The sequence below is a fragment of the Panthera uncia genome, chromosome B4, assembly GCF_023721935.1.
Source record: "Panthera uncia isolate 11264 chromosome B4, Puncia_PCG_1.0, whole genome shotgun sequence".
NCBI lineage: Eukaryota > Metazoa > Chordata > Mammalia > Carnivora > Felidae > Panthera > Panthera uncia.
In genome coordinates, this window is record NC_064809.1 from 53187862 (window position 1) to 53213500 (window position 25639).

General features: G+C 41.5%; 2 protein-coding genes across 3 annotated transcripts in view; both read right to left on the bottom strand.

The window, feature by feature from the left end:
- LOC125920140 (cationic amino acid transporter 3-like) overlaps positions 1–10447 on the bottom strand; it is a 313660-nt gene extending 303213 nt beyond the window's left edge. The window contains exon 1 of the mRNA XM_049627140.1: positions 8862–10447. Coding sequence (XP_049483097.1) covers positions 8862–10274 — 1413 coding nt within the window. The 5' untranslated portion in view covers positions 10275–10447. The remainder of the gene's footprint in view (positions 1–8861) is intronic.
- The window catches only part of LOC125920139 (cationic amino acid transporter 3-like), a 357875-nt gene that overhangs the window by 121658 nt on the left and 210578 nt on the right, over positions 1–25639 (bottom strand). The window lies entirely within an intron of this gene.

Sequence of the window (25639 nt, forward strand, 5' to 3'; positions counted from 1 at the left end):
AGGTGGGATACTCATTGTCAGAGTTCCCTCCAACCCATGGTGTTAACTGTGAACTGTGGAAGTAGTGGATGGCCCCACCTTCCTTATGGCAGGAAAGAGGGTGCCTTGGGGACATCCATATCCCCAACATGTCTTCTTCCATTTCCTGTGATTACTTATAACTAAGATATGGCTAAATATCAGGCAAAGAGGGCTTCTTGATCCTTAATTTAACAATTTTATATAAGTCTCTGTCACGTGCACATCAGCCCCATCTATTAAGAAATATGGGTCAGGAGGAAGTTAGGCCACACTGTCAGTACATATCAGGTTCTTCCTGATGTCTGACCACCATGCCTCTTGCTGTGTCCAAAGCCAACTCCCTCACAGATGGTGCTCTTAAAACTCATCTTCCCATCTCTTCAAAGTTGTAATCATAGATGAAGAAGGAAACAGAGGAAACAAAGAAGCGAAATGACCCACAAAGAAGGCAGGTAAGAACTGACCAGGCAGGAGGAGGAGTGTGGGAGAGATTGGAGGGGAAGAATAAAAAGACTGAAGAGGCAAGAGTAGAGGAAGTGAAATATTTAGAACATTATCCCCAACTCCAGCAGGTGCATGTAGAAAGAAACAGGCTGGGTGAGGGGAGAAAAGAGGAGAAGGAAGAGGGATGGGGAGGGAGGCAGACAGCATTTCTGTAGGAAAACAACATAGATTCAGGTGTGAGGGAGAAATACCCAATACACATGCTGCTTTGCTGTTGCAGAACATTTTCTGAAAGGGACTTGGGACTTAAGGCATTCCCCTGAAAGAGATGGGCCACAGGAGTATCTGCTTCATAAGTCATGACAGGATAAACTCACATGATGTGGAATGGAAGATCAGGGAAGTTATTAACGATATCCTCCCTATTTTCAATCACTTAGGTTGTGGTTGAAAAGGGATCAAGTAGGGGCGCCTGGGTGGCTCAGTCGGTTAAGCAGCCGACTTCGGCTCGGGTCATGATCTCCCGGTCTGTGAGTTTGAGCCCTGTGTCGGGCTCTGTGCTGACAGCTCAGAGCCTGGAGCCTGTTTCAGATTCTGTGTCTCCCTCTCTCTGACCCTCCCCGTTCATGCTCTGTCTCTCCCTGTCTCAAAAATAAATAAAACATTAAAAAAATTTTTTTAAGAAGAAAAGGGATCAAGTAGGAAAGCAAAGCAGTTAATGGAGACATGATTCTGACTAAAGTCTTCCCTTCTCTCTCATCTCCTAATCCAGTGAACCCAGAGATGATACGTGGACCCTCTTCCTTCCTCTGTCTCCCATCCTCTTCTCTCTATCTTTAAAACAAAGCTCCTGGGAAAATCTGTCCATATTCACCTGCATTAATGTCAGCTCTCCCACCAGAATCTGCCCTGGCTTGCCTTGAGTCACATACCCTATCCTGTCTGCCTCAGAAGGGAGCCAGTAATGCTGCTGCCCCTGAGAGCGAGACTCCAGAAAGGACCTGGGTTCAAGAGTCAGTTTCCCCATTCCACTGCCTCCATATGTGTTCTGGACTCACTCTTCCTTTTCCTCCTCCAAGCAGTGTTCATTCTTTGCCACTTCACTTCCCTGCACCCATAGCATGACATCCCTTGTCAGGTACAGCAAGTGGACCCACTTGGACAAGAACTTGCTTGCTTGAATTCAAGATCTCTGGGTACCACTACTCCAAACTGCCTGTCCATGTCTGAAGATCAGAAATGTGACTTGTGTGCACCCTGAGCAGCTAAAAGGAGTATAGCTTTTCCTCCTCCAATAAGTATCTCTCAAAACAAAGCAATGTGAGTTCTTTGGGCACTATGGAGCAGAGAGGTAGGGTTCTTCTTGAAGAAGTACAGCCTTTATAGTGTGTAGGATACCACTTGTAGAGAAGCTGGTCCCAGTGGGGTGGGGGAAGGCTGAAGAGAAGTGAGGACTACAACTTCAATTAGAGGAACTTATGGTAATTTCTATAACACCTTCTCAACAGTCTGAGGTATCCCTCAGTATGACCAAGGAGGTTAAGGCCTTTGTGAGAGAGGGAGCCACTGCTCTTGAGCTAGCAACCAAAACATGTTATCCCAACAGGAAGCATAGTCAAGAAAGGGTTAGTGGGTGTAAAACCTCCAGGATTCTTCTTACTCACTCCCAAGCCATTCCTAATGTCACCACTGTTCTGCAAGAGACAGAAACTAATGCTACCAACTTGTGCCAGGAGAAGGGGAGCAGGGAAGTAGACAAAGGAAGACCCCAGCAATGAAAGAACGTCCTGGGCCTTCTGGGATACTGGCAGAAGGCTTGCTCCTCAAAGCTGTGGTTGTCTTCAGCCTTGGAGCAGGGATCCAGAAATGACTAAGGGTGGATGTTGTCTCTAAAGTCACTAGGGGATATCTTCCCCTTTCCCAAATGTCTGAGAGCCGTGACCAATTCCCCCAAGAAGTACAGAGCCCAAAATCCACTGAGACCAAGGTAAAAGGGAGTCTCTGTGACAGCAATTAGCTTCTCCTTTTGCATACTTCTGTCTCCATCTCTTCCCCAGCTTCTCACATCCTGAAGCATTATTTCAGAGGCTTCTACCTTGATTTGTCTCCAAGTCTCTAGCAAGATCAAAGCTCTCAACACCTGTTTTGCTTGCCAACTCCTTGGCAGGAGAAGAGGTACCAGGGTATATCCTGAGGCAAGGGGAGAGCCTGACTTGCCCTCTTCCCCAGGCAGGGGGGAGGTTGGAAGTTGGATCAAAGAAAGAACCAATTCTAAGTTTGGGTTCACAAATATGCCTCTTGGTGGTAAGGCTCTTATTCTCATTCTGTTATTGATTGTTTTTTTTTGTTTGTTATTGCTCCTCAGGTTAGAAATTGAATTAAGCCATAATCATAGTCAGGTAAATATATAACAGTGACCATAAAGGCCTTTCCTAACCTTCCTATCTAAAGAAAACTCCCTCTGATTCTTTATCATAAGACCCTGTTTATTTCCTTCAGGTGTTCATCACAGTCCAGAATTATTTTAACGTTTGTTTTCTTGTTTATTGCCCATTTCCCAGGAGGGAAAAAAAACCCTATATTTGAATAAGGGGAAAAATTAATAATGAATAAATGTATATTATGAGAATAAATCTATTTGTAGGATAAACATTTCCTACTAATATGATCTCTACCTGAAAGCATGATGTCCATATCTCTATTAACAATATATTTAATCAACATTCATAAAGCCTTTATTCTACATCTCTACCCATGGCCTCTTTCCCATAAGTGTGAACCATACACAACAGTTATTTAACCATTCTTTAGCCCTGTGTTAAACACTGTGGAGAGAATACAAACAGTTTCACTCTAGAAGCATACAGTTGAGTGAGGGATAAAGGGAGGGCACAGGGTAACCACAAATGAAGACAGTGTACAAAAACACAGCTATGGTAAGACTAACACAAAGGAGTAGAGGAGGTTAAAGGAAATGAATTGCTTCTGATTAGGATTATCTAGGAAGGCTTGGGCAGGAGGTAACATTTAAACTGGATGATGATGATTGTGTATCATTTCAGTAGTCAGAGATAGGGAGGATGGATATACAAAGAAAAGACATAGCTACTAGGAAGGATTTCTTGACTTTGGGTATCACTTGATATTGAACTACTGTTCATAATGAGAAAGTGAAATACAAGGACCAGTGAAATTCAAGAAGCTGGAGGCCTTTAATACAGAAGACAGGTGCCAGGACATGGGTTCTAGCTCAGGTTCCATTTATCCCCACTTCTTCTCCACCTAATTTTATGGAAGGGGTGTGGGGTTCATATGGGACAGGATACCCATAATACTTCCATCTATATATCTCTCATATCCTCTCTCCCCTCCACTATGTTCTTGTTAACAATGAAAGAATTTCTTCCTCTCATTACTGAGAAGAACACAAAGCACAGAAAAGCATAAACTACACAAATTAAGTCAGATAATTTGCATACCTGGGTTTCCTCAATCTACTGATGCAAATTGTCAATATCTGTATTTCCTCCTTCTCTGGAGAAGAGATGCTGTGAAATGTCAAATCGAGAGTAATGTTTGTCATAAAATCCTCATACAATAGTCTTCCAAGTACTGGCATTGGAAAGTGGGGGAGAAGGTTCCTGTACTGTGTTTACCTCCAAATCACGTGCAGGTCGTCCTGCCTCCTGCTTCTAGGAGCTTTGTTTCAGGTTTTCTAAAGAAGTAGACAGAGACAACCAACTCTTCTTACCATCCTTGCTTCTATCAAAGTCCATTGTTTTCTATGAAGTTAGTTTCACAAAGGGCCTGATCTCACAATGTCAACTCTAGATTCCTTCACTGGTATAATTTTCAATTCTCCTCTTTCTGGGATGGCTCAGATAGAGAGTCCTACTTGCAAGCAAAGAAATAAATAAAATGTCTTCTCTTAGTACCTTCCATGAGGGGTTCTAGGAGAGGGGAGGTGGTTACATGAGTGGTGTGCATACAAGGGAGGCTGTGTATTAGGCTAGAAAGTAAACAACAGCAGGGTGTTTCCTTGGGGTTTCTGTTTCTCTTTCTCTGCAAAACTCTTCTGATTGTAGCAGATTCATAGGGACTCCAAGCAACTCATCATCTTAGCCATAGACTTCTCAGAAAGAAAACTCACTGAGGTTCCCTTGAGATGTGATGAAAATAAATATCAGGGTTTGGTACAAACACACCAACTATTGTCAAGGAAGGAAGGTAGCCAATTTCTTATAGATGGTTAAACTCCTTCAAGATTTGTGTACACACACACACACACACACACACCATACCCTAAAAATCTAAATAATATGCTCATGTTTATAGATCTACCAAGATAAACATAGCCCACACCTTGGTGCCTATTTCTACTCAAATTCAAACAGGTATGTCCATATATATGCACACACACACACACACACACACACACACGACTTTGAATGTGGTGCTTTATGAATATATTTACCCAACCTTACCCCTTTTCCAAGCTCCTGACTATAGGTTGGGGCACAATGAAGGTAAATGAGAGAATGTCTGAGTACAAGTTGCATGTGTGATTAAGTGTCTCTCTGACTACATTCCATGAAACAAATAGAATTATTTTTTTTTATTATTCACTATTTAGAAATAGGCACTGTATTTCAATTATGCTATGCCATCATGTTTCAATGATCATCAGTCCCTTACTGAGCTGCTACTCCACAGAGAGTATAGCTCAGCAGCTAGCAGCATGAGCTTCCCTCAAACTTGGTACAAAGCCTAACTTCACCACTCACTTTGCACAAATCACTTAATGCCTCTGAGTCTTTGTTTCAACTTTTGTAAAATGACCATAACAATACTCCACCATAAAACTTTTGTATTAAATAGGTGATTATGTGAAGTGCTTGGAACACAGCATACAGCATAGTACTCAACAAATGGAGCTATTATTATCATCACTTTGTAAGCATGGGAGATATAAACAAGTAATAGATAAAAGATATGTTCTTTTCCCTTAGGAGGTTTATAAATCTCATCAGTGAGACAAGATAAAAATATAGAGAGAAGAAGGACATGGAAACCTAAAATTCTTATTTGAGCCTTAACATGCAACTTATTCTCCTAAATCTAAGCCTTGTTTTAATTTTAATTTTAATGCTCTAAGAATATTGGTGTTTCTCTTCTGACATTCATTGTCCCCATGCCTCATTGCCTTATATATACCACATATCCACCCAAGCCTTTTATTTCAGGAGTTGACAGGAGAATTCTTTAGATAAAAAATATTTGGGAGTTCAAGAGTTCATTTTGTACATTGTCCTGTTTCTGGGCAGGGCCCATCTGAGGCATTCCAAAACCCAAGTGAGACAGCCATGCACACTGCCAGAGAGCCTACACCTTCCCATCACCTCCAGTCACCCTTTAATCTCAGAAAAATTTTCTTTCTTCTTACTCTCAATCTGTTTTCCTTTAATACTATCCTCTCTCTTCATCACTCTTTCTGATTGGGGACGAGGTATACAGACCCCCAAAAGCCTAAGAAAATTCCCAAATGATCATCTGATAACATTTTTCCATTGCCTATCCTCCAGGTCTCTGGAAATTTAGTCTCATTTGTTATTAACCCATTAAAAATCATCAAAAGATTCCTTAAAAAAATTAATTTGGCCCTGACTAGGAAATAACCCCTTATGCAGTCATCTGGTCTATCCTTAAAGATTTTGAAAGATGAAAGTATCCTAATTTCCAGGACAGATAGTTAACTCCTATTTCAATCCCCCAATCTCCATAACCTCTTCAGTTATCACTCATTTGATTAAGAGACAGTACAACCCTGAGGCTCGGCATGACTAAAATGACCTCCCCAGTCCCTTTTGGGACATATATGAAGTAGGGATTGGCACCTGTTCCAACCCACACAATCCTGTGCCCCAAGGGAGCCTCTGATGACCAGGCAGACTCCAGCATGGGCATGGCAGACATTTTCCCAAAGTGGACAGAGTGACAAACCCTGGCACAGTGACTGATATGGGAAGCCTAAGGACACTAGGGAAGCCAGGGCCTACACTTCTCCTTATTCCCAAAAATTCAATTTCCCTAGCTCAGTCCCCTCCTCTTCCAAAGTTTCAGATCTCCCATAGTGCTCATCTGAGGCCAGACACCTATCCTCCATCATCTGAAGTGAGTGCTTCTCACACATAAACGAGCATACAAATCACTTGGGAGTCTGTTAAAAATGCAGATTCTGATTCAGTAGGTTTGAGTAGGACCTGATTCTGCATTTCTAACAAGATCTCAGGTGACACTCATGCTGCTGGTCCGTGGACCACACGTTGAAGAGCAAGATCTACATGACAGTAGCAGCTACTAGTGTCTCTGAGGAGTCTATCTGTCCATGTCCTTCTTTCTGTCTATCCTCCAGATGGCAATGAAAATTATATCTCATCCCTTCCTTTTTAAAAATTTATTTGTTTAAACTCAAGTTAGTTAACATACAGTGTAATATTGGTTTCAAGAGTAGAACCCAGTGATTCACCACTTACATATGAAACTCAGTGCTGATCCCAACAAGGGCCCTCCTTAATGCCCATCACCCATTTAGCCCATTCCCCCACCAACCTCCCCTCAGCAACCCTCAGTCTGTTCTCACTATTTAAGAGTCTTTTATGGTTTGGTTACCTCTATAGTTTTATCTTATTTTTCCTTCCCTTCCCCTATGTTCATCTGCTGTGTTTCTTAAATTCCACATCTGAATGAAATCATATGATATTTATCTTTCTCTGACTGACTTATTTAACTTAGTATAATACACTCTAGTTCCATCCACATTGTTGCAAATGGCAAGAATCCATTCATTTTTATTGCAGAGTATTATTCTATTGTATATATAAACCACATCATCTTTATCCATTCATAAGTCTATGGACATTCAGGCTCTTTCCATATTTTGGCTATTGTCAATAGTGCTGCTGTAAACATTGGGTGCATGTGCCCCTTGGTATCAGCAATTTTTGTATCCTTTGTATAAATACCTAGTAGTGCAATTGCTGGGTTATGGGTAATTTTTATTTTTAATTTTTTGAGGAGCCTCCATACTATTTTCACATACAGATGGTCAATAAACACTTGGAAAAGATGTTCACCAGCACTAACCATCAGGGAAATATAAATTAACACTACAATGAGATATCACTTTAAACCTATCAGAATGGCTAAAATCAGAAAGATAAGATAGGGGTGCCTGGGTGGCTCAGTTGGTTGAGCGTCCACCTTCGGCTCAGGTCATGATCTCGTGGTCTGTGAGTTCGAGTCCTGCGTTGGGCTCTGTGCCTACAGCTCAGAGCCTAGAGCCTGCTTCAGATTCTGTGTCTGCCTCTCTCTCTCTGCCCCTCCCCTACTCATGCTCTGTCTCTCTCTCTATCAAAAATAAATAAACATTAAAAAAATTAAAAAAAGGAAGATAAGATAGGCAAGTATTGTCTAGGATATGGAGAAAAAGAAACCCTCATGTATTGTTGGTGGGAATGTCAATTGGTGCAGCCACTGTGGAAAACAGTATGCAGGTCCTCAAAAAATTAAAAATAAAACCACCTATTGATCCAGTAATTCTGCTGTGCGTTTTTTTAAAATAACATCTATACACAATGTGGAGCTCAAACTCACCACCCTGAGATAAAAAGTTGCATGTTGTACTGACCGAGCCAGTCAGGCACCCTACTGGATATTCAACCAAGGAAAACAAAAACACTTTTTGTAATTTCTTTTAATAATATTTGAAAGCCAGTAAGCAGCTACAGACACAACTCAAAAGTAGACAGGTTAAAAGAAAAAAAAAAAGGAGAAAGAGCAAAGACACATCCTTCACAATACACACTGAGCTCTATTAGTGTTCACCCACCAACATCCCTTTGGAGGCCTAGCTTTCCATGCAGTCAAGAGACTCTCCAATATTGTGCAGAGAGACAAGACTGCATTCAGGTGTGATGATGTCAAACCAAATATGTACTGGTACTGCTTAGTTCAAGGTCTACACTTTTGGCCCTAACTTAAGCGGAGTTAGAGACCAGACTGTACTGGATCCCATAGGCAAAGTAGATAGCAAACCCAATCAACATCCAGACAGCAAATAGGGCCCAGGTGGCAGCTGTCATCTGCACCATAAGGCAAACATTCATGAAGATGCTCAGTAGTGGGAGCAGAGGCAGAGCAGGGACCTTAAAGTAAAGGGGACTAGAGCTCTGAGGCTGTCTCCAGATGACCCCAGTGAGCCCAGTGATGAGCACCAGGAGCACCACAACCACTGAAATCCACACTGGGTCTCCAGAAAGCAGAACTGGCCACTGGGCCAGCACCAGGCAAAGAAGAATTAGCAGCAAAGCAAGCAGTGCGGAGCAAACACGGACAACCCGGCCAGAGAGTGGAGTGGGGGTGGGGCTGCCTGGAAAAAGTAGTCCCTGTAGAGTCAGCCTCTCTACTATATGTCCATTCTCCTCCAGCACCTCTGATTCATTTTCCCCTTCCTTTGCCTCAGGCTGATACCTGAGGATGAGAATGGAAGTAGCAACCAGGGAGTGAGGTATCAGGGATCCAACTGACCTAAGGTCCAGGAGATCAGTGAGCCCAAAGAAGACTGCCATGATTGCTGTAATAATGCTCAAGATCACAGTGGTCATGATAAGGATGAATGGGCGGGAACGGATTCCTTCAAGGACAGGGAACAGGAGACCATCCTGTCCCATCCTGTGTAATACTCGACGTATGGGAAACATAAAGCCCAAGAGCCTGGCAGAAACAATACACAGAAATGCAAAAGCTAGAAAATAGTAGGCAGGGTCCCAGCCAATATGGAGTAATGCCTGAGGCAAGGTGCTCCCATGTCGAAGCTTGTAGTAAGGCACCATAAGTGTAAGTGCTGCAGAGACACCAAAATACACCAAAAAGCAGATGAACAGTGAAATCACAATGCACATGGGGATGGAATGCTGGGGATTCCGGGCTTCTTCAACTTTTTCAAAAATGCTGCTAAAACCTATAAATGCATAGAAACAGGTAGCTGTTCCACGGAGAATCCCCTCAAAGCCAAAAGGCACAAATCCTCCAGAGCCCAGAGGGCCCAAGCTCGAGGTGTCATTGAGTCCAGCCATTGCATAGTCCTCTTCTGTGAGTTTCCAGTTGTGCAGGTCCCCCTTAATGAAGCCAGAGATGATGACAAAACTGAGAACCAAAAGTTTCACCAATGTGGCCATTTTGGTAACTGGGAAAGACCAAACATACCTCAGATTCCGGAATTCTATGAGCAAAAACACAAGACCCACAACAAAGATATCTACATATTCTGTAAGGACACGGGGAACATGTGGTGAGATGCTCTCACGCAGGGTCTGAGAGATCTTATTCCCACGCAGGTTGTCAAAAGCTAAGATACATGCACGGGCCACAATGGCTTTATCACCAACATGGGAGAGTATGAGGGTCCAGCCAGTGATGAAAGCCCAGAGTTCACCTATAGTGACAAAGCTGTAGAGATATGTAGAGTCAGAATGGGGAACTCGGGCGCTAACCTCTGCATAGCACAGCCCAGCCAACACAGAAGATAGGCCAGCCACCAAAAAGCAGATCACAATGGATGGTCCTGCTTGATTTCTGGCCACCTCACCAGCCAGGATATACACACCTATACCCACTGTGCGGCCCACAACCCGAGCCACTAAATCCAGAGTGTTTAGGCTTCTCTGTGGGTCATCCTTAGCCACCGGTTCCTTCAGTGTAGGTCTTCGTACCAGTTTTTGACCAAATCTACGAAGTGCCTGACGCAGCATCCTAGCTGGAACTGAAGAGGATTCCAGGATCAGAGAGCTACAGCAAGCCCAGGGAGGAGAATCTGGGATCAGGTTCAGTGAGACTCAGTGAAGCCAAGTAGACTTGGGGCTGCCGAGGTCCATTACTCACGCTTCAAAGTTGCTGCTTTGTATTTCATTTGACCCTTCATAATGCCTAAACAAGAAATATTTACTGAATGGTGGTGTTCAACCAACCAACTGTAGCTCAGAAATCCCATGTCACCTGTTGCGGCCCAAGTATCACTGAAATTGAAACCAAAAGACATCATAGAAAAATCAACCCTGATTTCCCCTCAGAAACAGTGCCAAATACCTCCCAACATTCTCCTTTATTGCACACCATGGGACATAATCCCTTTACATTCGTCTAACTCATGTAGTTTCATGTACTAATTAAGCTGTACGTCACAACAGGGAATGAATGTATTGTGCAATAATTCACACACAGGATGATTACGTGGTGCTTGGGCATGAGATATGACACATTAATTCATGTGTCATTGCAATTACAGAACCATTTTTTAAATTACATTTGAATTTGAAATACAAATATTGGTTCCTCTGTCTTAAAACTCTTTGCCTCCAAATCAGTACCCAAAGTCAGATGTCACTTTGGTCCCCCCTTTCCCCATTCTGTGTCATCCACTTAGCTGTACTGATGGTAAAGTGTGTACAGTCCTACTCTTCCCTTTACCTAACTATGCCAACAGGGGTGCTGTGAAAATAGAAGAGAGCAAAGGGGGCAGGGCCTTCATAACTACCTGCAATAATGAGAGGAACAGGCTGTCTTGTGAAGAAACACTGGAGAAATGGGTGTAGCAGTCAATCAAGCATCCATTAGTAATAAGAGAGAAGAACCAGAAATGTCACTTGATGAATTCTGACATTCAATAAACCTCACCCAAAGCAACCAGACAAAATTTACTATAACTTTTATGTCCACAGTAATGATGGGCAGGGAGAAAAGAAGTATGTCACCTAGCTCAGTAGTTCAAAACCAAAACAATTCCTTCTGTCTCCTTCCTCTTTGGGTTCCAGGAGAGAAGGAGACCTCGCTTTTACGGACAGTCTCCTCCCTGGCCACGTTGTGTTCTATAAACACCCTACACTGTCTGTGATGTCCTCCACTGAAGCTATTCAAATGGGCCTCTTCTCAAGGGGAATAAGGCTTTGGGTGAACAATTCACAGCAATGCCCCAGAAATGAGAAGTGGAGAACAGAGAAAACAAAGTCATGCAGCCCCCACTCTCCCCCATACTCAGGCTCCTATTTTGAGAGAATTTTAGGAAATGTTGTCAGAGGTTTTAATAGAAAGATTAAGTCAAAATTGAAAAGTCTTCTCTATAGATAATCAAAATGAACCCTTGGGAAATGGGTCAGACCTTCTGTGTACAAATCCATCTATACTCCTTATTTGCCATCCACCAGTTCCAATGTTATGATTTACCAACAAGCACACAACATAGATAAGGAGAGTGAATACTTAACTCATGGAACCTTCTAAATTATGAATATGATTGACGTGTCCCCACCCACCCTGAGGCTTGAAACCCTTCAGTAGTTCCCCACTGCTCTTCCTTCATAATACTTCCTTTCTTCATCATCTAACCTGTGCTGATTCCCCCAGCCTCATCCCATGCCCAGTTCCTGCTCCAGCTGCAAAATATAACATCCAAACTATTCCCTGTGCCTCTAATGCTTTTTTGTTCCTTCACTTAGCTAAGCTTCACCTCTCTTCTAGTTTCCAGCTTGGAAGTTTCTTCCCCAGGAAGCCTATCCTGACCTGTATGCTGCCCTTCCTATGTGCTATCATAACACCCAGGCTTCCCCCATGTGCTATTTACCCTAATGTAACAAAATTCAAGGTCAGCTGCCTGTGTATGTCCTCTATGAGACTGTGAGTTAGGTGCTCAATAAATATTTATTGAACAAATGAACAAACTGAGAAGAGAAACCTAAAAGAGCACATAATCCAGAATTCAATCCAGAATTGACTTTGAGATACATACTTTGTAACCAAGCAGTCTTTATAATCCTGGCTCAAGTAAGGATATAAATGGAATTACCTTCCTTGTAGAAGGCAAGCAAAATGAAAAGTGTGAAGGGAAAACCAACTGATGAAACCTTAACCGCACATCATTCATGGCAGGTATGAACAACACAGGGTGATAAAGAATTGTTTGTGGGGCACCTGAATGGCTCAGTCTGTTAAGCGTGTGACTCTTGATTTTGACTCCGGTCATAATCTCATGGTTCTGAAGTTCAAGCCCCACATCAGGCTGCACACTAACCACATGAAGCCTGCTTGGGATTTTCTCTCTCCCTCTCTCTCTGCCCCTTCTCTGCTCATTTGTTTGCATTCTCTCTCTCTCTCTCTCGAAATAAATAACTTAATTTTTTTAAAGAATGTTTGCATTTGAGGACACTTGTTTTAAATATCAGGTTGATTTGGGTTACAGGCAACCAGACACCCACACCCAGCTAAAGAAGCTCTAACTTTTTGAAGGCATCATGCCCAGGCCCTATAATCTAGGTAGCATGTCCTAAGGCAAAGGTTCTCACTTTGGGACAGAGAGAGAGATAGTAAAGACACCTGGGGACATTTTCAAACTTCAGATCCTCTCCTTCTGGAGATTCTTGTTCAATAGCCCTGTACTTCCTGTGACTGATCTAATCCACCCCAAATGAGAAGTTGTCTTCAATTTCAAAGACAAGAGATTCCAAAAGCTTCCTTTACAGGAAGGCAGCACAATTTAGTAGTTAGGAGTAAAGCTCTGCAGCTAGATGGTTCATGTTCAAATCACAACTCAATCTCATACCAGATGACTCTGGACAAATTAGTTCACCTGTTAGGGCTTTAGTTTCTAAAACAGTCAAATGAGAGTAAAAGTAAATACCTCATAGAGTTTTTGTGAGGAGTAAGTTAAATGATGCCTATAAAGTAGTTAGTTCAGTACCTAGCAAACAATATGTACTTAATATAATCCACCTAAAATTTAATATTGAAATATGATTCAAATCCCCAAACTTTGAAAAACAATTAGTTTTTATAAATGTCTAGCCTCAAAATCATCCGCTACAACTTGAGCCTGTTAACTAGTCCTCATGAGACAATGAAAATAGTTTTATTCCACATATTTTGCTTTGAAACAGTAAGTACTCTAGACAGACCCCCTTGTACTTGGTGCTAAACACTTGGGAGTCCTAGGCTTACTGACTTAGACCAGGCATCAAAAAATGCAAGCCTCAAATATAATAACAAATAATAATTATTATATATAATATATATATATATATATATATATTTTTTTTTTTTTGTCTATGGATGCCTCATCTTATTCCTAGAAGAAGCAGTGCTGAGTACTATAGAGGTAAAAGCAATGAACATTATGTCAGAAATGTTGGATATGAGCCCTGGCTCTTCTGCCTCACTGTATAAACTGGGGTAATTTGCTTAATCTCTCTAAGCCCCAGTTTCCTTATCCACAAGGAACCTTACCTGACTTCCTTACTAGATCAACATGAAATTCCATGAGAAGATACAAACCTGGGAATGCAAGCTGGTGCTGCCACTCTGGAAAACAGTCTGGAGGTTCCTTAAAAAACGAAAAATAGAACTACCCTATGACCCAGCAATTACACTACTAGGCATTTATTCCAGGGATACAGGTGTGCTGTTTCAAAGGGACACAGGCACCCCCATGTTTATAGCAGCACCATCAACAATAGACAAAGTATGGAAAGAGCCCAAATATCCATCGATGGATTAATGGATAAAGAAGATGTGGTATATATATATATACAATGGAGTATTACTCACAAATCAAAAAGAATGAAATCTTGCCATTTGCAACTATATGAATGGAACCGGAGGGTATTATGCTAAGTGAAATTAGTCAGTAAGAGAAAGACAAAAATCACATGACTTCACTCATATGAGGACTTTAAGAGGCAAAACAGATTAACATAAGGGAAGGGAAACAAAAATAATATAAAAACAGGGAGGGGGACAAAACAGAAGAGACTCATAAATATGGAGAACAAACTGAGGGTTGCTGGAGAGGTTGTGGGAGGGGAGGATGGGCTAAATGGGTAAGGGGCATTAAGGAATCTACTCCTGAAATCATTGCTTCACTATATGCTAATTTGGATGTAAATTTTTAAAAATAAAAAATAAACAAACAAACAAAAAAAAAGAAGATACAAACCACCATGCACTGCTGGTGGTAGTGTAACTGCAGCCACCATCCTGAAGCACAGTCTTAGTGGAATTAAGAACACACACACCTGGGATGCCTGGGTGGCTTAGTTGGTTAAGAGTCCGACTTTAGCTCAGGTCATGATCTCACAGTTCGTGAGTTCAAGCCCTGTGTTGGGCTCTGTGCTGATAGCTTAGAGCCTGGAGCCTGTTTTGGATTCTGTGTCTCCCTCTCTCTCTGCCCCTCCCTCGCTCATGCTCTGTCTCTCTCTCTCTGTCAAAAATAGGTAAACATTAAAAAAAATTAAAAACAAAAAGACTCCTTATAAAACGTTAATGAAAAATTAAAGAGACTGGGGGTCCTAGGTGGCTCAGTCGGTTAAGCCTCCGACTTCGGCTTAGGTCATGATCTCTAAGTTTGTGGGTTCCAGACCCGTGTCGGACTTTGTGCTGACAGCTCGAGCCTGGAGCCTGCTTTGGATTCTGTGTCTCCCTCTCTGCCCCTCCCCCACTCACACTCTCTCTCTCTCCTTCAAAAACAAATAAACATTAAAAAATTAAAAAAAAAAAAGATTGCACATACCCTCTTAGCCCACAATGGACCTTCAAGGTAAACACCCCAAGGAAACTCTCTCCTAAGTCCATAAGGAGGCCCATATGAGCATGTTCATCATAGGACAGTTTGTGGTAGCAGGGAGTTAGAAGCTATGTCAGCATATGTCACTAGAGGAATATAGAAGTAAAATGTGCCATATATGTACAATGAAATATACACAACAGTCACAAATACAGTAGATTTACAAAAAACAACATGTGTAGATCTCAGAAATAATGTTAGGAAGCAAAAGTAGAAGCAGGATGTACAACACAATTCCATTTATATACATTTATAAACAGCCAAAAATAGCTGATATACACATATGTATTAAAAATGCCACATCATTCCTGTGCTCAAAAGCTTCCACTGGTTTCCCTTTTTATCCAGAGTAGAAGCCAAAGTCTGCATTTCCAAAGGCCTACGAAGTCTTACAGTACTTGTCTCTGACCCAGATACCTCTCAGCCTTCTGTTTCTCTCTCTGACCACTCATTTTTCTCTAGTCATTGGCTTCCCAGCCATTCTGGCTTCCTAACATACCAGGCAAGACCTTACCTCAGGGCCTTTGTACTTGTTGTCCCCTATAACTGCACCACTTCTATCCCACATATCCACATGGTTTCTCCCTTTACTACAGTTGGTGAAACAGCACATTTGTAGCAAGGACTTCCTTATTCTCTCCACATGGAACTGAAATCTACTCCTAAATAACCACAACATACCTGGTCTCCCTGCCCTTTTTTTTTCATAGCACTTATCACTTTTTAAGGTACTATGTGTTTTACTTGTTTATGATTTATTTCACACCAAAAGATGCAAGTTCCATGAAAGCAGGACTTTTTTATTGTTTTGCTCTTGGTTGTATTCCCCACTCCTACAACTGTGAATTTGTTGAGTGGATGAGTGTATCTAAATAAATGTACAGAGCATGGATTGGAGGAGAATTTGTTAAATACCCTAAAGCAAATGCCTCCAGTAAGGAGGGGCAATAAGAATAGAGATCATGATGAAAGGTGAAAATAAAATGCATTGAAAAGGGGCCTGACAGGAAGCGACGGTGCTAACAGTCCATGACTGAGGGTGGGGTTGACTCCACTCTGTGTACTTCAGGTTCAACAAAGGAATTGCCTGAGGTGATGTTGTGAGAGGACCTGGTTCAGAGCCTGATAAATAGTGGGCACCTAACAGATTTAAATCGAAGGGGAACCAGAATCCTGTAGTCATCAGGACATGGAGAATACAGAGAAGGGATACTTGCTAGAAAGAGGGTGGAGAACAAGGGAAGAGGGGCATCCCTCCCACCAGTTCCCTCTGACCCATTTCCCTTTTCCCAATTCCTGTTTCTCCTTCAGCTCCTTCAACTGTCTCTGGAGGCTCCTTACTGGGCACTAAGGATGCTTGTCCCACATTTCTCCTGGGGAGCCGTCTCCTCCCAACAAAGACACAACAGTGGTTCCTAACATTTGCTGAATCACACACCCTTGTGAGGTTGGTCACTTCAATAAAAAAATATATATCATACATTCTTCTGAAGTCCACCCATGGACCCTGAGCAGGAATCCCAGAGGAGGACCATCTGAATGGCAGGATCAGAGATGGGTAATGCTTTTGATAATTTCTGTTTCCCTTTTACTGAAGATGAGAGACAGTGGGATACAGATGAAGTATGAAGATACCATAGAAGCAACCCAAGAACAAAATATCTGAGAATAAATAATCACATTTTATGACTCCAACAGAAGGAGGCAGAACAAAAATGAACAACCAAACTTATAGAAGAGAAAAGCAAACTCATGATTGGGAATCCTGAGAGAGCTTATCACAAATCCAGCTTATAACAACACAGAGAAACATTGTCCTCAAACACCATGTCACCATGTTCAGAAATGCCCTCATTCTGTGCAATAATCTATGATTATTCGAATAGCTTATATTCAGTTCAGACTCTCTGACCCAGCTGTCAGAGCACCTACCCTAATTCTCCCCCTACCCTCAGGACCATCACCTTTTTCTTAACTCAGCTCCTCACATCTTCACTTACCCTTCTTGGGATGAGTCTTTGGCCTGAGTAAACCCTGCCCTGCCAGGGATGCCCTCCTTTCTGTCCAGTCTTAATGCTTCTGTCCAGTCTTAATGTTAGGTCTTCTCAACCCTAATCTACAACTTTTCCACCCACGTCTCAGAAGCCTTTCCTAAGCCATCCTGACTGGTCCCCATCTCCAAAGTTCCTCCCCTTCCTGCCAGCACTTACAGACCATTCTGATGCTCAGCTGAAACTAATTTTCCCTTTCAGTCTGTTGGTGTGCTGGGTATGTCACTTAAATTCCTTTAAACTTCTGGAGGGCAGGGCCGGGATCAATATACCTCCTTTTTCTGAATCCTACTCTCCCACCTCCAAACCTCACTACCCAGAACAAGAATCCACTCATAATTGTACTGAGCAACCATAGGAGGCATATAGGATGGAGAAAATGAATATATACATGTATTTATTGACTAATATATCTTGAGCTTTCTAAAGGAAAGGTTTGTTGTTTTGGGTTTTTTGTTTGTTTGTTTATTTGGAAAGAGAGAAAGGGCCAAACACAGGTCTAAACAGGAGACTAGAACATGCACCATCATCTATTTCAAGCACTTTCCTGAGGTCATTTCCTAATGAGGGCCCTGGGTCTGTGAATCTCAGTTTAATTAAGACACAGTCTCTCCCAAAGGAGGTCCTTGGTGCAAATGAAGTGCTGAAGAAAAGGCAGAGTTGCCAGGGAGTGAGAAGCCAGTTTGCATGAATTCCATAATACCCTCGTCTCTCCCCTTCCATCCCTCATCTTCCATGTATTTCAGTCTCTGAGCTCCTTTCAAACTCCAAAACCAAAGTTCCATTCCAAGTACTCAAGAAGAACTCCTGTCAAATCCAACAATCCACCAACAGAATTGCAGGCTGTCTTCCTTTCCCAGCCAGCCCCAACAACTCCCCTTTGTCCTGGAAGTCATTGTGTTTATTCTTCTGTGTCTAGAAGGGTTCTGCCCTCACTATGGACCTTTTCTTTTATTTTTTATTTATTTAAATTTTTTAATGTTAACTTTTATTTTTGAGAGAGAGAGAGATAAAATGAGCAGGTGAGGGGCAGAGAAGCAGAGAGACACAGAATCTGAAGCAGGCTCCAGACTCTGAGCTGTCAGCACAGCTTACCACATGTAGTTCATGTGGTTCATGTGGTTCATGATCTCATGAACCACAAACTATGAGATCATGATCTGAGCTGAAGTCAGATGCTTAACCAACTGAGCCACCTAGTTTCCTCTGGACCTTTCCTTTTTAAAACATTTTTCCAAGGCAATAAGTCCCACCGGTTCCCATGGTTGGGTGCTAACATTCCTGTGAATCAGGAAGTTGGCCTTGTGTCTCCTCCTGAAAAGCTTCAAAGATAGTTTGGATACCAGTTGCTTTGCTAGAATTTTGATAAAGACTTGAGAGGAAGGCTAATGAGGCTGTTAAATAATTATTTTATTTCTCAAAGTTTTAGAGCAGTGAACCTTAAATGTAACATCTCCAGAGATTATATCAACCCTCTGTATCCAAACACAGCTCCTTTCTCATCTCAAGGTATATGAATACTCTCTTCCTCCTTAAAGTTCCAGACAATGAAGACTCTGGAGCCAATCAAACCAGTGACTCCCAAACAATCAGGTATAAAGCTTTTTAGAAAGCTGAGCTTCCCCAGAGTTTCTCAAGTCCTAATTCAAGCAACCCTGCAACTGAGGTGGGGACAGTCACGAGTACAGGAGTGGAGGCTTTGAGTTCAGGGAAAGAGTTTTAAATAATAGTAAGTGTTGTGTACATGCACATCAACATGTCCAAAGGTGAAATAGTTCACAATGCATGTGAACAGGTAAGCAGAACAAAAGCCACCATGAATAGTGGGGCTGAGTCTCATACTCAAGGGTAGAAGAAATTAGTGAACAAAATCACATGAAAACTGGAATCTTCCCATTTTCTCTTTCTGTTTGTGCCTTCTCTAGAAGTCTGTGTCTAATCACAGTCCTTCACTTATCATTCAACAAATATACATGTCTTCATGTATTCAGTACTGCAGATAAAGGAAAAAAATCACAAAATCTCTCCACCCACATTGCTATACTCCTGCAGTAGGAAGCAAACAATAAACACATTAGTAATAAAAATATATGTTGCATTGGCATTGCAATCAGTGTTGCAGAGAAAAGGAAAGCAAGAAAATGTTAGGATGTGCTCTAGTGGGTATTATGATTTTAAAAATGTGTGATCCAAGACAGCCTCACCTTCGCACTGTTGTGCAACTGTCACCACCATCCATCTCCAGACTTGTTCAACTTCCTCACCTGAAACTCTGTACTTATTAAACAGTAACTCCACCTTCCCTCCCCACAGCCGCTGGCGCCACCATTCTACTTTATCTCTCTGAATTTGACCACTGTAGGTACTCATATAAGTGGAATCACACAATATTGTCCTCTTGTGACCTCCTTTTTCACTTAGCATAATGTCTTCAAGGTTCATCCATGTTGGAGTATATGTCATAATGTCCTTCCTCTCAAAGGCTGAATGATATTCCATTGTGTGTATATCCCATATCTTGTGTATCCACTGATGGGTGTATGGGTTGTTTCACCTTTTAGCTGTTGTGAATAATGCTATCATTAATGTGTGTGTAAAAATGTCTTTTTGAGTCCCTCCTTTCAATTATCTGGGATATGCACCTAGAAGTGAGATTGATGGATCATATGGTAATTGTACATGTAATATTTTGAGAAATTTCCATACTGTTTTCTGTGGTGTCTGCACCATTTTACATCCCCACCAGCAATGCACAAGTGTCCCGATTTTTCCATATCCTTGCCAACACTTGTTATCTTCTGTTTTTTTTTTTTCTTTAATAGCAGTCATCCTAACAGTTGTGAAGTGGTACCTGGTTATTTTTAAGAAATAACAAGAAGGGCTGTGGGGCCAGGACAGAATGAGTGAGGAGAAAGCAGTAGGGGATGAGGTCAGAGAGAAAGCAAGTAGCCAGATCCTTCACGTAGGGTCTGAAAGTCACTGTGTGGACTTTGGCTCTTATTCTGGGTGTGAAGGAAACCACTGAAAAAGTGATAATTTCACAGGTTGCTTACAAATTTTCATGTTCTGTGAATTAAGTATTAGGTTCTCAAACCAAGGAGTTTGGCCTCTTCCAGGAAAGGTCTCTTCCAGAGTTTGAAAACAAGGCATGGAGATAAATTTTGCAGAACTCTCATTAGATGTCTGGTGCTTCTAACAACACAATGAGGGCTGAACAAGCCACATTCTTGCATCTGCCTCCCTCTTAGATGCCAAAGCAGAGATGCTATACAGCCACCCATGGCAGAGTAACATGACAGATTGCTTTCATGAAGCTGTTCACTTATGGACTATCTCTAGGCAGGCTCTAGGCAGGACTCCCACACTTACATACCAAACAAAATCATTTTAGTTTCATGCACTATTTTAGGTTATAACCACCATTATTGTGGATAATCAAGAGCTGACATGGAGATAAAGGGCACTTTTTCCAGAACCTGGTAAAATTAAGGACTGCAAAGGCAGAAGTATGGAGACTCTCAGAAAGGGAGCAGGAACCATGTGCATCAGGCACTCACAAGCCTTACAGAATTAAATACATGAGTCCAGGCCCGAGCCCCATATGCCTCAGGAAGGACTGTCAGAAATGTCTGAGATGCTCAGAGCTGGAGAGATAAAGGAGCAAATAGGGAAGACTGACTACACATTTCTGAGAAGCAAAGAATACCTGTCATAATCTCACTTCCCCCAAGTTACAGGGATGAGAGCTCTACATAAATGAGAATTCCAAGGAGTTATCTACTTTCTCAACAACTAATAACCTGGTTCTCCAGATTATTGGAGATAATCCATATAATGGCTGCTCAACCATCATTCATAAATGTTAGAAATACACATTTATGTGTATGAGTTGGGAGTGGGGGTAGAGGATAGAGAAGGAGAGAATAATGGGGTTGTTCCTGCTGAGAAAGGAAGAGAGACAGAAATCAATTTTAACTATGACATTCTTGGATTCAATTGGGGGTTAGGGGAGAGAAGTATAGTAAAATATGTAAACCTGGATAACTAATTTCTCTCAGCAAGAAAACAGGCCATGTACTCCTAACTTCTGTGTGCTATTTCTCACTCCCGCTGACAACCACTTAACTCATCGTCCACTCTCAACACTCTGTGATCACCACCCACCCCCTGGGTAAAGAGACTTTACAGCTTGCCTCATGCCATAGTCCTGATCTCACTTTCCTTTTCTGTGGGTTCATTGCAGAGGTCCTAGGTTATTTTTAAGCCTTCAAATATGTATAATAAAAAAGGGACTAGGATATAGGAGAAAACTGCTCCTCCTCCTTTCCTCAAGTAGAAAAATAATAGAGCTAAGTAGCAATGAAGGTCTTATTTCATTCATTTATTCATTCATTCAATAAATATTAAACACCTTCTAAATGCCACTCCTACCTAGCACTTGATGTTACAAACACAACTGGGAGAAAAAAAGGCATGCCCATGTCTTTAACATGTTCTTATATATTCCTGTCTAAAATGTGTAACCTAAATCTGATGATAAAAGCAATCAGTCTACAAAACAACTTTGTACAGTAAGTTGACTTTCTATAAAACAAGTGAACTTTGCTTTTCAAAACCATCAATGTCAGGAATGACAGGCTGAGGAACTGTTGCAGATTATATGAAAATAAAGAGACATAACAACAAAATGCAATGCATAACCTTGGAATGTACCTGGACCATGGAGAAATACTCTAGTAAAAAAAATGGACAATTAGTAAACTTAGACTATAGACCTATAGACCATATTTCACACACACACACACACACACACACACACACACACACATTGGACAGAGCAAGAAAATGTGGCAAAATATTAACAATTGGTCAATTCTAGAGAAAAATAAATGGGTATTTAATATAATATTCTTGCAACTATCCGTAGGATTGATATTTTGCAAACTAAAAATGTAGAAAGAAAAAAAAAGAATGTCCCAGTAGTAAAGTTTATGGATTCTCCTTCCCTGAATGCCTTTTATAAACAAGTTTGACATGATTTTTGGTTAGAACCAAATCCCACCCAGAATGATTTAGCCTCAAATCAGTAACTTTAGATCAGAGGATCGGGTGGGAAGATAGAACTCCTTTGTCTTTCATTTACAACCAAAATTGTCGGCAAGCAAAAATGACTGGAAAGACACCACAACTTTGCCTTAGGTAAGTACGGTTATAAAAACCTCATACTCTCATTGATATTTTGTGGGACTAACACACACTAATAAGCCAGGACCCTAGACTTGAACTCTAGAAGCATTGGGGAACATATGCAGAGGCTGAAGATAGAGAAAAATGGTATCTGGCAAATAAGGTTACCAGGTATATGTGCAAGAATTAGGGATGCATGGAGAGAGCCATGATAGAGAAACAGATTTGTTGAGCCGCAAGTAATGCACATATGTTATCTCATTTAACCCCCATAACAACCCAATAAAATAAGCACTATTACTCTACTTACTGACTGAAACATTAGGCAACTAGCATTTAGCAGTACAAAGAAGAGCAGGAATTTGAACTTGGTTCTTTGTCACTTCAAATACCATGTTCTTTCTCCTCCAGCACCCTACTTCCACAAAGAAACACAATTTGAGAGCACGACTATTAAAGGAGTATTTGAGCCACTTCTCACCTTTGTGCACAGGTCATCTTCTGCTGATATCTTCCCTCTCCTCCCAAATACACACTGATGAGCCAGCTAGAAGCATGGGAACCAAACTTGAAAGAAGAGAAAGAAAGAAAGAAAGAAAGAAAGAAAGAAAGAAAGAAAAGAAGAAAGATGGATGAGGGGGAGATGCGTGGGTGGCTATGTCAGTTAAGCATCCAACTCTTGGTTTTTGCCCAGGTCATGATCTCATGGCTTCATGAGTTCAAGCCCCACATCAGGTCTGATCTGTCAGCATGGAGCATGACTGGGATTCTCTGTCTCTACCCCCTTATTTCTCCCTCTCTCAAACTCATGCTGTCCCTTTCTCTCTCAAAATGAATAAACAAACTTAAAAAAAAGTTCTGGGACCATTAAATCTGAATGCTCCATGTAAACCATGTTCTGCGAAAATCTAAGCCTAATCTAGGCCCTTTTACATGCCAAGAAGGATTCCAAAACGTCCCATATCCATTCTAATAGTTCCCAGATATGATTCTACAACTATTGTAAAATCCTGCCCACAACGTTAGCCCATCTGTTTTTACTTAGCCTTTAGGGAAAATACAGGATAATAGATCTCCAGATGACAAATATAAGTCACACTCCTGAGACTTCTTTTTCCACTCTATTCCAAATCTTTTCTAGTCACTGCCTCATTCTTAAGCTACATGTTGAGTGTAGCTTAGGGAATTCTGGAGAAGAAAATGAAACCTTGATTTCCATTGTGTAAAGAAATACAGTCATACGGGGAGCAGACGTTTTCTAAAACGGGAGCCTGATGGCAAGAAAATGGTTGAAATTTCCCTGACAACCTAATTCCTTTCAGGTTTGAGCTTCCCAAACCTCAGCCATCACTCGTGGCTTCAAGATGCAGCCAGCACACACCATTAGGAAACTTCTGTCACAAAGGACAGCCCCATCTGGGACAAAGAAGGGCAGGAAGTAGATTGCTCTTGTTTAATGAGAGTGGTTTAATGGAACGTCTTTTTTTTTTTAATTTTTCTTTTGAACTTTTTTAACGTTTATTCATTTTTCAGAGATGGAGAGAGACAGATCATGAATGGGAGAGGGGCAGAGAGAGGGAGGCGCAGAATCCGAAGCAGGCTCCAGGCTCTGAGCTGTCAGCACAGAGCCTGATGCAGGGCTTGAACCCATGGGCCATGAGATCATGACCCAAGCTGATTACAACGCTTGAACAACTGAGCCACCCATGTGCACCTAACGAAACATCTTTTTAAGATTCTTATCTCATTTGGCCATTTGCTCCCCAGACTGGGCTGCTAATAAGGAGCAGACTGGGAATGTTTGCCAGAGAATGGCAATGTCCTCTTATCCTTTGCCAGGAAAGCCAGTACCAGTAGAAGGTCAGTTCTGAGAGTGCTGTCCTTGAAGCAGGATAAAGCCCTAAATCACATTCTTCCTGATTACTATATGCAGAAGATAACTGAAGTGTGAGTGCTCCTTCTGGAAATGACACTTTCCTCAAGTCTGTAAAGACACTAGTACACACACATACACACTCACACACACACACACACACACACACACACACACACACACACTCCCAACCAACCTGCAGTTTCCAGCTCCTTATTAAGTCAAAACTTCTAAGATTGTATTTCAAAGGCTTCCTTTTCACCGTTGTTCTCCCACTTACTCATACTATTAAACTTTAATGTGGTCCTACTGGCACAAATCTTTCCCCACACATGCACGTCTTGCTGGCATTAACATCAACAATCACACAGACGGTCCTTCTCTGCCTAGAATATGTTCTTTCCCAACTCTGTTCAGTATGACCTTCCTTCTGGAAATTTCTCTGGTCACAGCTACAGATAGGTATCTGCTCTCTGCAGTATGGTCTCCTTGTCCCTTTATCTTTCCTCATTAATGTCCAGGGGCATAAGTCACTGGCTTACAACTATGCATTGGGGAAAAACACAGTTAAGGAAGAGGGTAGAAGCAGTTAGTGCTGAGGTGAAACCAAGGAGCACAGCTTCTGCCTGATGATGCTTTTAGCTGCCTTTCCTTCCCCAGCTGAAGCCTGAGGTGCAAAGAGTTAACTGGTGACAGCCAAGAAGTACCCCAGGATATACAGCCCAGTTTGGTGATGTCAGAGACCTGACACAAGAACTGAGGTCCAAGTCTCTTTCACCACAACAAAGTCAAAGTACAAAGGAAGTAACCTAAGTCAACTGAGAGAATGTACATCATCAGCAACATTCATGATTTATTCCAGTGTCATCCTTTTAATGTGTGACAATGGAACAGACAGACAATACAGAGTTTTACTACTTTCACTGCTTACCTTATTTGTAAAATAAGTCCTCTAATGTTTTGGTATTAGAAAACATGACATGATACTCAAACTGCAATAACTACATTTAACGCTGGCCTGAAGAAGGAGGAGTGGGACCATAGTCAATTAATTGAATGGGCTGTAGAATAGTTTCACTTGTTTCAGGTGGATAAGGAAGTATCCATCAAATGCCCTTATATTATAAGCTACCAGAAAAATAATTTTCTGTATTTGCTACCATTTTTCTTGTACTATCTATAAATAACTACACTGATAGTTCTGTGTACTTGGGTCTGGGTCTAAAGTGAGAGTTTGGATGGCTCCTCAAGTCAAAACCACAAAAAGTCCAAGTGATAAATATTGGATTCTACCTATTAAAGATCAGATTTCAATTAAATGTAAATAAATATAAAGACAATTCCAAATTAGAAAATTCAGGCACCACAGTGATTCTTTGTGGAAAAAAAAAAAAAAAA